The sequence below is a fragment of the Neodiprion fabricii genome, chromosome 1 (genome assembly GCF_021155785.1).
Source record: "Neodiprion fabricii isolate iyNeoFabr1 chromosome 1, iyNeoFabr1.1, whole genome shotgun sequence".
Taxonomy (NCBI): Eukaryota; Metazoa; Arthropoda; class Insecta; order Hymenoptera; family Diprionidae; genus Neodiprion; species Neodiprion fabricii.
In genome coordinates this window covers 33,826,168-33,839,252 of record NC_060239.1, presented here as the reverse complement: position 1 = coordinate 33,839,252, position 13,085 = coordinate 33,826,168, and the positions used below count along the sequence as shown (strand labels likewise).

General features: G+C 36.9%; 2 protein-coding genes across 5 annotated transcripts; one reads left to right on the top strand and one right to left on the bottom strand.

Annotated features, from left to right (window-relative positions):
* Positions 1-111: 111 nt before the first annotated feature.
* On the top strand, positions 112-1,461 carry LOC124174484 (60S ribosomal protein L37a). Its single transcript, XM_046553692.1, has 3 exons — positions 112-253; positions 849-977; positions 1,285-1,461. Exons 1-3 carry the CDS (start codon positions 251-253, stop codon positions 1,429-1,431), a joined length of 279 nt encoding a protein of 92 aa, XP_046409648.1. The 5' UTR covers positions 112-250; the 3' UTR covers positions 1,432-1,461.
* Positions 1,459-11,693, bottom strand: LOC124174483 (polypeptide N-acetylgalactosaminyltransferase 5-like). Of its 4 annotated transcripts, none has more exons than XM_046553688.1 (8): positions 11,523-11,693; positions 10,062-10,912; positions 8,233-8,551; positions 7,844-8,021; positions 5,847-6,027; positions 4,847-5,085; positions 4,601-4,735; positions 1,459-4,516 (listed from the first exon to the last, which is right to left on the bottom strand). In XM_046553688.1, the coding sequence occupies exons 2-8, from the start codon at positions 10,657-10,659 to the stop codon at positions 4,367-4,369; spliced, it is 1,800 nt and encodes a 599-aa protein (XP_046409644.1). In that variant the 5' UTR covers positions 10,660-10,912; positions 11,523-11,693; the 3' UTR covers positions 1,459-4,366. The 4 variants fall into 4 exon arrangements, with proteins under 4 accessions (XP_046409644.1, XP_046409643.1, XP_046409645.1 ...); XM_046553687.1 differs by lacking the exon at positions 5,847-6,027 and adding an exon at positions 7,116-7,296 and having other exon boundaries at positions 11,523-11,691; XM_046553689.1 differs by lacking the exons at positions 5,847-6,027; positions 11,523-11,693 and adding exons at positions 7,116-7,296; positions 11,092-11,228.
* Positions 11,694-13,085: the final 1,392 nt, after the last annotated feature.

Sequence of the window (13,085 nt, the reverse complement as noted above, 5' to 3'; positions counted from 1 at the left end):
AACTTGTATCGTTGAATCCTGCGAATCGTAAAATGTGTCATTGTAATGTGTATATTTCAACCGTATTAAATTTTTTCTAGTAATTCAAGCAGGATTTTAATACTTGTTTACTGAGTCACGGATAAAATTCGAAATCTGGGTAAATACAAATGGTCTTGACTTTGGTACTGTCGTGTTTCCCCCAAACCTCTACTCATAGCAAAACATCTCTTTTTCCGGTTCTTTTGACGGTCGTCGGAACTTGTACAAAATGGTAAGATAGGCAATCGTGTATTTAATACGAAATCGGTGAAAAATATGTTACATGTCGTAAAGCATTGTTTACTCAAAACGCTCGTATACTAATTCATGACAATATTTTATGACCAGATTCACAAATTCACGAGTTTTCCATATCGCCCAATTTTTGTTAGGTTAGGTTATCGTGATTGACTCATGTGTGGTTATGTGACTATCATAATTCTACTTTTCAGCAAATGATTACAAATTTTTTACCTATACGGTAAGGTAACAAGTGCCTAGAAGTGGTCAAAGTGCTATAGTTCAAATTTTAAAGTGCAACACTAACGTGCAATTTCATCTTGATGGTGCCTTCCTCAAGCTAAATGCCAGTGTCAGGGGAATTGGTTTACCTCTTTCACATGGTGTCACATTATTATGGATGTTTACAATTGCTAACAAAATTTGATCGAATAAATTGATTAAATTGCGTTCAAAATAATATCCAGCTATCTGAACGAATATGTGCTTCATTACTGTTTATCTTTCTCCCACGATTCGTTACTTAGTTACAGTGTGAGTTTCAAGATTGAAATTGGATGCTTAATTCGTCATGTCTTATATTACAGGCCAAGCGTACAAAGAAGGTTGGAATCACTGGGAAATATGGTACCCGTTATGGTGCCTCCCTCAGAAAGATGGTCAAGAAAATGGAAATCACACAACACAGCAAATACACTTGCACGTTTTGTGGCAAGGTGAGTAGATCTTTTGTTCAAAACCATCCACTTATGACTAACTCGACTTCCAGCAAAAGTGTAGAGTAATTGTAGTTTGATTAAATTGCTTGCCTTTTCATTGACTGCAAACTCCCCAGTTTGCTTTGTTTTTCTGTAAGTCGAATTCGCTATTAGTTGAGCGCCAAACATAATGAATTCTCAATTACAAAGATGTCCAACAATTGCCTTAAGTTACATTTCAAACTTCTTCCATATCACTGTCAAGTTTTCACTTTTTTACTCTATAATACAGACTTTAATCGTAACTCTTTTCATTGCTTCACAGGATGCGATGAAGCGAAGTGTAGTTGGTATTTGGTCTTGCAAACGTTGTAAGAGGACTGTAGCAGGAGGTGCTTGGGTTTATTCAACCACAGCAGCTGCTTCAGTCAGGTCAGCTGTACGTCGTCTGCGTGAAGTTAAGGAACAGTAAATTTAAACAATAAACGCCTATTCCAACTAATCTTGAACTTCAGTTTATTTAACTTGCCTCTCATTTTCCCTCGAAGGGTACAGGATCCTTGAGTATTGCCTAATAAAGTAGCTTAAAGCAGGTTAAACCTGGTCTCTAAGAAGTTTGAAAAAATGTTATAGCACATTTAAGAAATAAAATCTTGACAATAAGCAGAAAATATACCTGTCATGGGTTGAACTCATCAATTTTTAAGAAGAGTTGTTGAATATGAATGCAAAACTTGACAAACTAAAATAATAAAGAATCCTGTACCCCATATAACTTTATAATATGAGTTCAAAGCAGCATCAACTTCGTTTAATGTTTACACAATTCCACTAGAAGTCAATGTAATGTTCTGATGTGCTTAATAAAAAATACATCCTCGGGATAGTTGGTGTAATCAGTTTTGTTTTCACTCTTACCGTACTGTCATTAAAATTAAAATCCTATTGAAATACTATGTTTTTCTAAGTGAATCCTTTCACAATTATACAACAATTTCAGGCACAAAAATGTCGCCAGCGAGATCGAAATAGTATTAAATAAGGAATAAGTCGGTTTAACAATTACAGAAATATGAGAATTGAGTCTTTGATTTCGGGAGTTGGAATTCAATTTTTTTTGATTAATATATATGAAAAAAGGAAAAATTTGATGTATAACAAAGATTTGTATTGTATATTATGTCATAATTCTCTACAAAGCAATGGACAATTTATATTAATGTCATATAGTTGAAAGTGTACCGGAATGGAGGAGAGTCTCACGCTCTTAAATGGAACATACTTCATATATGTATGTGTAATATAGAAAATTGTTGAAATTGTTTAACACTTTTTTTTTCACTTTATCAGATTTACCTCAACACTGCCTATCAGACTCACTCGCAAGCTACAAATGTATGAAGTAATGCGAAAATATTTGCAATATCAATAGCTGTTTGCAATGCAAATACTTAATGAACAGTCTTTACAATAAACCTTTAATCTAGGTACTTTACAATAACGAAAAGTCATTTACTTCATCTTGTACAGTTCTAAACGTAATGTTCAACTATTTAGCATCAGCAAATTTGTATGTCAGGAATGTTTTCTAGTTTAGTATCTAAGAATGCTTCAAAGAAAAGCTTTGATTTAGTTGAAAACACTGTGGTACAAGATCAACTGAGCAATGGGTGATCCATGTGAAGATTAGATTTTTCACACACATACTATGGGTACCATTTATTTTGAAAATTCGAAGGTTTAAAAATTTTTGCCATGCGACCTTACATGATCACCGTGTGAAAGTAATGAAACGCAATATTTTTAAATTATCAAAAGTCGTATTATTCTAACGGCCTTTGTATCAGCACAGCATGGCATGGCATGGCAGCATGGATTATTGATTGATACCTCATAAATTAGAAATGATAGGAAAAATGCAGCAAAATTGAAATATTCGTTGTAAAATTCAAAGGTTGATAGCGGTACGATTACAGTGGCAACGATCTTGGGTTTACCGGCCGTTTAATTGAACATTGTCCGTAAATGCTAAGGCTTGTTGAATGGCCATCAATCTGCAGTATTGGGATAGCAACAATTCCGATTTACCAGGCATCAATAGATTGCGAGGGGGTACACGAAATACTGATCTTCGTATATAGAGCTACAACAAAGTTACTACTTAAGAATCCGAGAAGATTAAATACATTAAAAAATTTAGCTCCTTCATACTTTTTTTTACCTACATTATATAACTCAATTTTTGGGCTGTACAAAAATAAATACTGCAGTCTTAAAACGAATAATTAAATATATTCAAGCTGTAAATTGTAAACTGTTGCACCATCACCATAAGTATTAAAAAATTTGCCGAGCTGTATAGATCCATCAAATATCAAGAGTTTCAAGATCATACACGATGTTATTCGTAAACAAATACAAATGAACGTATCTAAATACCTTCAATGGTTATTGCCAATAGTTAAATATTTATTTGCCCGGTGTTCATCTATCGTCGTGTACATCCCTTGTAATTAATATTTTAAATCAGTACAAAAAGCATGTAACTGTTCAGTCACAAGAGAAATGAGAATTTATCACGGGAAATTTAATTTTGCTATTAATGGTCGTTAACGACGATCTATGTCGGGCTCTAAATTTTAGAAGAACCCCGAATCAATATCTTAAAACGTTTAAATGCAGATTCTTATGGAGGTTTGATTATTATTGATACAAAGCTCCAGAACTCCTTTTCTGCACTATAACAACGAGTACTTAACTGTACTTTGTAACAAGTAATGACGTAGCTTGCACTTCGATGTCTGGTTAAAGACATCTGTGACAATTACACGTGTTTATTTCGCATCCATTCAAAATTTAGAGGACAGAACTAACAAACTTCGTCATTGCACTCATCCCAAACTAACAAATATGTCTCATTTAATGTCTATGTCAACAATTATTTATTTATAACAGTTGTCTGATATGCTTCCTCTTCTGCGTAGTGAAAAATTTACTCAATTGCTCTGCCTGCACACTGTAACAGATCATCGCAACACCCTATACTGTACGCAGCGACTTGTAATTTTGTGATTTTTTCTCGGCCGAAATTATTAAGGCAAACCGTAAAAAATTGCAGTAATAAATTACTGCTATAAACACTAAATAAGCCCTAAAAGATTCATCAACTCATACATTTGTCTTCTTTCGGACGAAGGCAGGGGTCGATTAAAACTATAGTCCATTTCATTATTATTTAATGATTTAACTGCATCACTATCCGCTTGTGATCTACACAGAAGCCATAAGAACTTTGCTTATGGTTCCATTTCAAAAGCTCTATTCGAGAGTTGATTCCTTGTGTCATAATTTAGTTAATGGATCAACAATTATTGCAAGTTATTCTTGGCTTCGTTCACTGCCCGGTATTAGCTGGCTTGCCATTTAAATTTGCTCTGCATTATCCATTTTTGACCAGGATTGTGAGATTCGCATATAGCAAGCACTGGCTGAGTCGGTTCTCCTGGTCGTGGTTTCGACAAACAGTATCCAGTGTTTGTATGCTTAATTAATTTTGTCTGAAAAAATGTTCAAATATCAAAACTCTGGTCCTCTAATTATCAGTACAAGAATAATGGACAATACTGCAACAGTGAACCTACCTCATCATTATAAACCCATGCTTGGTTGCCCCCCATTCCGTGACAACGCACAATTTTTACAGGACCCTGTGGATTTGCTGCATCAAGGCACATATCATCTGACATAATTTGCTGCCTCTTGGTATAGGCGAATACCTAGGGTGGAAATATGGAGTCAATGAGTATGACTTTTCAGAAGTTGGTGAAAGTTTGAGTCCTGTTTTTGAAGAATTTTTTCAACAGTAGTCAAATTATATTCATATGTACCTGGTTACCACCAAGACCGTGACAATAGCTGATGCCAACATTCTCGCCCGTTCTTCTGCCCATGGTATCAAGACAGTTTCCAGTTTCAACGTTTTTGACATCGCCTAGGTAGAAGTAATCTAATGGCATTGGAGATTCTGGATATATATTTTCAAGATACCATCGGAAGCTTTTGCAGCCAAGATTTTCTCTCAGTTTCAAACGCTCGGAAACATCGCCGACAGTTACGCTACGCGCACCTGTAAACAAACATAGTTATATTAAAATTATTCATGCTAAGATAGTCTCTTCTAGTGATTTTTTGGTGCTGTGATTTGCTATCGCATCATGAAAGTAGTTGTGTATGAAGTGTGAAAGTGCTTAATTCGTTCGAATGATGAACAGGATAAACTAGAACAGACTTAGAAGTACCCAAAAGTCCAATTCCTGAAAAGAGCAAGTTTCCCTCTGTAATTCTTTGTTTGCGAAATACTCAAATACCTGCTATACTCAATCTAATAATAGCAACTGAATGCAGTATGACAAGTATAGCCTCTTTTAGTGGTCATTTTTTTTTAAATTGAGCATATTTTTTATCTCGTCACTTCTCACAACTTACTGTATCATAGGAACGAGATTACTTAGGATTGTTCCCCTTGTTGATACTAACAACATTCCTTTACTGGCCTATGTTCTAAGAAAATGCGTTTTCGCTACATCAAAAAAGAAAAATACGAAAGAATTTTATCATCATGCTATGTTTTAAAATTAAAAGCATCACCAGTATTTGACAACAAATCATATACAATGCTTTTTTTGTATTATAAACTGCTAGCGGTGATGTTGACCCAAAAAGCAACTGAATAACTTTTGCAACAGAAGTCATTTCAAAGACTAAAATAATAATGGAGTGGTAACAATCGCAAGAACCATGCTGGCAGGTTGACATAAAGAGGCATGCTGGAGACAGGCAAGGCAGCAGTCACATAGAGATGCTCAGCAAATCTGGTGTTAGTGCTACCTGGATTAATGTTGTAATAGAAGTATTTCCATTGGTCCAACCAGACCTCTGCAAGTCGTGCATTGTTGTGGTTGACTATCTTGCTTGTACCACCAGGAAACGTGTATGGGGTTGACTTACGGAATACATGTCCAACGTGTGAACATGTCGCTATTTCCAATGTCCCACCACACATCCATATCTAACCAACTCATTTCTGTTAGTGTGTTAGAGTTTACTTTGTTAGCTTAGCCTAACAAACATATGAGTAAAAAATATGAACCAAATGTTTTAAAATAAAAAGTAATCTTCTCTCTGCTGCTTCGGAACAGCACCTATAATCTACATACATGAGTCAATCTTGTTATTACAATACAAGGAATCCAGGGTGAGTTAGTCGGTTGGATGGATGAATGGTTAAGACGCTATTTAATGCCCATTCAAAAAATTCAAAACTTTCTAATACTAAACCTGAAATACCAAACTCATTAATGATAAGAACAACTTGATCATTCGCAAAGCTTAAGAATTTATGTGGAAATATGATAATACAGAATTATTTAACAAGTTTATTAACGCAATGTGTTATGTGTACGTTTCCGAGTTTGCTTTGTATTACATTCTTCAACTGCAACTTGTGGAGAAATTGTTTATGATTGATTATCATTTGTCATCTTATTACATACGGACGAAAAAGTCGCTCATGAAGCTTTCTGTATTTATACTTCTATTGTGAATAAATGCGAGCACCTTAATTATTCTAAGTATGAACTCCAAGACACATCACTTTCATAAAAAATAGTAGAAGGTACAATAAATATTTTTGACTTGGGAAGAAGACCTATAGTGGCAAGTATTTGCCTGGGGAAAAACTGGCCAAGACTTGCGTAGGCTTGGTAGACACTAGAATTTTCTTGATTCTCTTTTCAGTACTGATATTGCGTTTTATTTTTCGATACAATCAATATCAGAATGGTGAGAGTTTTACGTATTTTGTAGAGCTGTGATTTCACAACGTTATGGTGTCATGAAGTGTGCATATAAATTACGATTGAAATCTGTAATTGACATATTTACACTTGCACAACTGGTACGCGAACAATGCGTTATGTAACTTCCTGACAGTAGGTTCATAAAACTGACAGTCGGAATAAAAAATAGAACCACGTATGCGTGAAAAGTATTGTTGTTGCGAACATGAGAAATATTAACACAGTTAATAATTTCCGTTAGCACAATTAGCTTAGGTATACCAACCGGTTAAACTGTATTCAAATGTAGTAATCTAACCTGGGTTCATAGCATAGTAAAAGTCTCGCCACTCATCCATCCAGACCTCAGCTACCCTAGCGGCGTTATGTAGAACGATCTTGCTGACACCACCGGGGAATGTGTACGGACTCTTGTCACGGAATACGTGTCCCACGTGCGAACAAGGAATGATTTCTAGTATACCGCCGCACTGCCAGACCTACAAGGAACTCTTAGCTTTACAGATAATGAATAGATGCCTACATCCCTTGATTAGTAATTCCCATGAATATTGACCTTAGGCGTCATCCTTTCTATCCGAAGTTATCATTTGCTTACGGTATTAGCTAACAGTATTCTCCAGGATTTTTGCTAGTCGTAAAATTTTGATGTAATGTTTAGTGCGCTTTGAGTTTACTTGAACTCTTTCTACGGGTTGTTATATTGAAACCATTTCAATTATACACCCGTACAATCATATTTGAATTTTAGAATATATAGGAAAATGAAAAATAAGCCAGAAAGATACTTTTCATTTAATTATGATAACAGAATATGATAGTATTTTTAAAGAAAAAGCATACGCTTATTTTGCTAATTTCTTTGTTGACTATATTTCTAAACACTGAATATGAAATTTCGGAATAAGAGCATATATTTCAAGAGATTCAGTTGCAGGGTATCAACACATGATAAGATTCCAATTCTTGGTTGCTAAATTACTGATAGGCCAAAGCAGATTGATGAATTCTGATAATTGTACTTACTCGGAAACTCATTTCTAGGTTTTCTCCACCCCATATGTCCATACCTTCGTCGTAAGCACCAAGTTCATAAAAGTAGTCTTTATCTATTGAGAACAATCCTCCGGCCATCGTCGGCGTTCTAAGAGGGGCTGTTCTATCTCCATTTCTCCGTTCCATTTCTCTCTGAGCAACCCTGTACCTGTATCGATTAATACAAACATTCTGATCAACTGATTACACTGTAGCTAGTTTTCACCAGATAGTAATGAATCCCTCATCTCATGCGACCTGTAGGATTTATCAAACCGAATCTGATTTACACATTATGCAGAAGATCCTATGGAGAGTAGTTGAAAACGGAGCTTCAGACACGGACGTGGTATTATGTAATTGGTGAATTGCTCACTTACCATCTGAAATTCAATTTCCAATTAAATCCTCCCCACGTCATGTCACTGGCAGTTATATATTCGAACGTGTCGTCGCTAATCACATCTATAATTGGACACACTACAGTGGTCCTGTCGTCAGCGATTCGTGACAGGAGCGGTTCCAGCCAGCCCTCTGTACATTCGCAATGAGCATCCAAAAACGTAATTACTTGTCCTTTAACATGCTTTGCCCCAAGCAGTCTAGCTCTAATAAGACCTGACCTCTTCTCAGTGCGATATACATATGTGGGGACTGGAAGGGTTTTTACATAGTCTTCGAGATCCTGTTTCAAGTGTTCTGAAAAAATAAAAACTCAGATCAAAAAATATATATCGCGATGTTGACCTTTAATCAGACACAGGAATGTTTAGAAATTGTAGGTACCGAATGCAATAATATAAAATAAAGGATTTGACAATTGCAGGTTGAATTTTATGTAATTCTTCAACAATGTAGGAAAGGCGACAAATTTTAGTAGTACTAGAATATTCTGTAATGTCATAATGTGTACTGTGTTAAGAATTTAACTATTTGCAGCTTATTATCACCACAACATGAAGAAAAGTTCTTATCTCCATGTGCGTGTTATTCTAGAACTGATTTTACAGGTAACTGTTATTGAAGTTGAGTAGGCTGAATTTTTCAAGTAACCACGTCACAATATACCGTATAATTATCACATTTACTTTTTTCAAAAGCTAGAAATATCCAGTTTCAAACAAGTTTCTGTGATTCTTGACGTAGTATTTATTCTATCGGTGGCTTGATTATTTATACAGAAAGACTCTTACCGCACTTGTCTATTTTATAAATCCTAAATGTTTACACGTTTTTGCTACATTGCTCATAACAAGATCGCCAGTTGTAATGAAAAATGTTGTTTGATTCATAAATTAATTCTGTACGAAAATATGCTCACAAAAGATACAAAAAGAGTTTAAATAATTTGGTAACCATGCAAGGTGTATTATATTACTATTATATACCATTATATACGTCCATGAGATTTGAAAATCTCTAGAATAAGTAATAATCAAGTCAACTTGTTAACAGGATATCTCAATTTCATTGTAAAACACTCGATTAGTGTACCATATGCTGCAACATTTTACTCATGAAAGAGGAGTAAGTGAAGAAAAGATTATTTAATGCTCAACAATTTTGATTAATTTGCAAGTGTTGCATTATTTACGATGCGACTAATATGTATTTCAGTTTGGTTGAAGCATTTGGTGTTTGCAAAAATATGAACAAATTAAAATAGAAAAGTTTATACTGAAAATATGAAGTGCAATGCTGAGACCAAAACTGTAAATATCGTGTTTCAGTTACCTTTGCTATAATGTCACATTTCTGAACGTGGTGACTACATTTTCATAGAAATCATTTATAAAGGATTTGTTGAAATCATTTTTAGTGAAAAAAAATTACATGAAAAAAATTACACTGATAGGCAATGCTGATATTCAATGCTTGTACAAGTAACAAATCTACACATTAAATATTTTAAGTACCACAGAAGTGTTTTCTGATAAGACAAGCGGGATGTAGCTGATCAACTGAATGACATTTGAATCAACACATAAGAGTATATGACTTTTCTATTTGTGAAAACAGTCTGTAAACATAACTAAGCTGAAAAGTTGATGGTCAAGAAACATTCTTTACTGATCCAATTGAATATTCTTCGCACTTTCCCAATTTTGCACCTGCCCTCAAATTTGTTACTTCAGCTATTGCAATAGGATGCCCTACGAGGCACTGTATCTGAGAACATTAATAAGTTGCTCTTAAAGCCATAATTTACCTCGTTCACTGGCGTCGTCAACAAGTATGATTTCTTTCAGAACAGTTCTCGGAGATCGATTGATGACGGACCAAACAGTACGAAGAAGAGTACTCCAAGCTTCGTTATGAAAAACTATAACAATACTAGTAGTCGGAAGATACTTGTTGTACTTCTTATTCTTGCATCCATCAAGCCTAACGTCCTTGAGCGATCGATTGAACGAAATCATGTCGCTAGCCATTAGATTGAACTGATTAAGCTTGAAGAGCTCTTGTTGCTCGGCATCCTTCTCCGATGGAATGTGAACCGGAGATCCAAGTTCACCGGGACTGCCTTTAGACTCTTTAACGACTTTAGCAGGCATCCACAACTGCAGATCAGATTGTTTGTATTTTTTCTTACTGATCTCAGACGTCTCCACATCCCGTCTGACCAGCTCAGCTGCTTCAGGCTCTCTGTGGTGGGTCGCAGTCTGCCTATTGTCAGGACAGCCCCATCCAGAGCCGCCGATACAATCGGAGTAAAACATTAGCACCATTACACCGACAAGGAACCATACCAGAGATGTGATAACAATAACACGGCACGTGTGAAGACGAATCTTGGAACGAAACATGTTGACGTGTCACTAGGTTGATCTATTTGTTGCTAACACGAGGTGTACTAGACGATGTCTATTGTTTTGAGCATTACTTTCAGCAGTGCTACCTGTTAGAGGTAGAATGTTTTATCGCTTGGTTGTATCGAGAAAGGGCCGGAGGGTGGGGGAGGGGAGGGGGGGTTTAGGGAGGGTGGCAAATAAAGGAACAGTCACAACTGAACAATGTTGATAGGGTCGTCGACGGTGTCACATGACGACTCGTGGTAACCTGTAACAGATCGAGGCGAAACTTCAAAGTGATTAAACGAAGTGAAAATAATATTGTGAGTGAAGAAGATCCGCAATCGAGAACGACGAAGAGTGACGCGACTAATTCTAATACAATATATCCGAATTTCACTCGGTCTAATTCAGGTTACCCGTGTAAATCGAACGCTGACCGCGTACCTTGGTTCGCAAAATCGCGGCCCACTGGTCACTCACTGATGTGCAACTGCACACGCACGCGGATTACTACACCGTGCGTCACTATCGCAATAATGGATGTTCAATCAATCGCCAGTTAAACCCCGAGATAGGGATCGGATCGTACTTTTATCGATGATTAGCCGAACGATACGAGGTCTTGCAATTCACAATGTATTGTCAGAAACACGCTCGAAGAGTAACGGGCATCAGGTTAATATTAATGCCGACTACGGTCCGCAGCTGCGGGCTCCACGCGAAACGGGCAAATGAAAGTTGACAGTTGGAGCGCGAGTCATCTGTTACAGGATGTTTCTCATTCGCCGCGATAATATCGGACCACCGATTTAACCGACCCGATGCTGTTAGACAATGCTTATTTCACCCGTATTTATACAACCATTAATACACACCTATGACCTAGTAGCGCAGCGATGAAACTCGCAGGTGCACATAGCGATCCAACACGCACCTCCACCGCGGTGATTAGGTGGGGGCACCTGTTCGACGTTCGTGGCAACGCTGAACGCTTCCTGCGCCCAACGAACGAGCAACGAGGCCTGATACCGCTGGCTGTCTTTCGTTTGCGAAACAGCAAATATATTAGGACCGCTGTTTGAAAGACCAACGTAGATTCGCTTACTCGGCCGAAAATCTCGCGTCCCTTACGCCCGCGCTATCTGTCGGTTTTCTCCCGAACGCAGGGACGAGAGCGTCGCTGATTTCTTTATTCATTTACAAATATTTTTAATTCAGTAGAGATTTCCCATTCAACGACAAGATCTTTGTTCGTTTTTCCAAATTCCGGAGCTGTTTTCAGCAGGTTTCAGTTCCTTTGAAACCGATAGCACTCGGCTCGCGTAGTATTGGATCCCATCCGCCAGAGAGCAGAAGCCCTTATCGTTTTCTGGTCTGTTATTACGCGCGAGTTTACACATACTTAAGGTTCAATAAATTGAACTAGCTCCCCGATTTTCGAACGAGGAGGATACAGACGGAGAGAGAAAGCTGCGCAAAGTTAACACGTTGTTATTTTTTACAGATGGAATGTAGGCTTTATCCAGTGTCCCAATTCCCATTCACCGTTCGAAAATGCCAGCGTTACGCAGACTCGCGTTCGTGTTTATACACTCGTTATTATAACCCGTATGCGATTGATACCGCGAGAGGGTTCGAATTTCGAATCTATCAGTAGTATTCAATACACAATGCGAAATAGATCGGAACTCAATGAATGGAGAAATTGAATGTAATCGATCGGATGCAATTACTGAAATTGAAAAATGAGCCTTTGATTTACCTTGAGTACCGATGTATGTACAATATGCATACAAACATCCATAAGCCATAAATTTTTTGCATTGGGAACTTATACATAGGGATATATTATGTCTACGGGCTTGTTTAACTCAATCGCAAATCTACCATTTATTTCAATTACTTTAATCTCACATCTAGACGTATATACGCGTGCAGGCATACGACACACGTATAAATATACTATGCTCAAAGCTTTCCAACAGATTTTATAGCAGCTGACCGGTCAAAGCAATCCTGTTACTGCAGTATTCGCATGGTCATACCTGGACGTGCAATTACTATTCTCATTTATTCGCAATTGTTACGTTGGAGTATATCATAAAGACTACCATATGCCTCAATCCCGTTATACGTATACGCACAATACTGTTAGACATCGTCGAGTTCGTAAGAAATTCCACGCCTACGTCAAAAATATATTACAAGCGGTCGCCGAACGTCCTCGATTTTATTCAGCTTGCCGGTAAAACGTGTTTCACGTATAGCATTATCATTTTCGCCGATAATTATTGGACCCACAAATTTGGAATGAATCTTAATATCAAGCCTGCGAGACCTCTGTATGTTCTATAAATAAATATCTGCTTGTTTTTTAAACATTTGACGAACGTTGTTCGATTGGTCGAAGTAATTCAAATCAGCTGTTATCATATGTT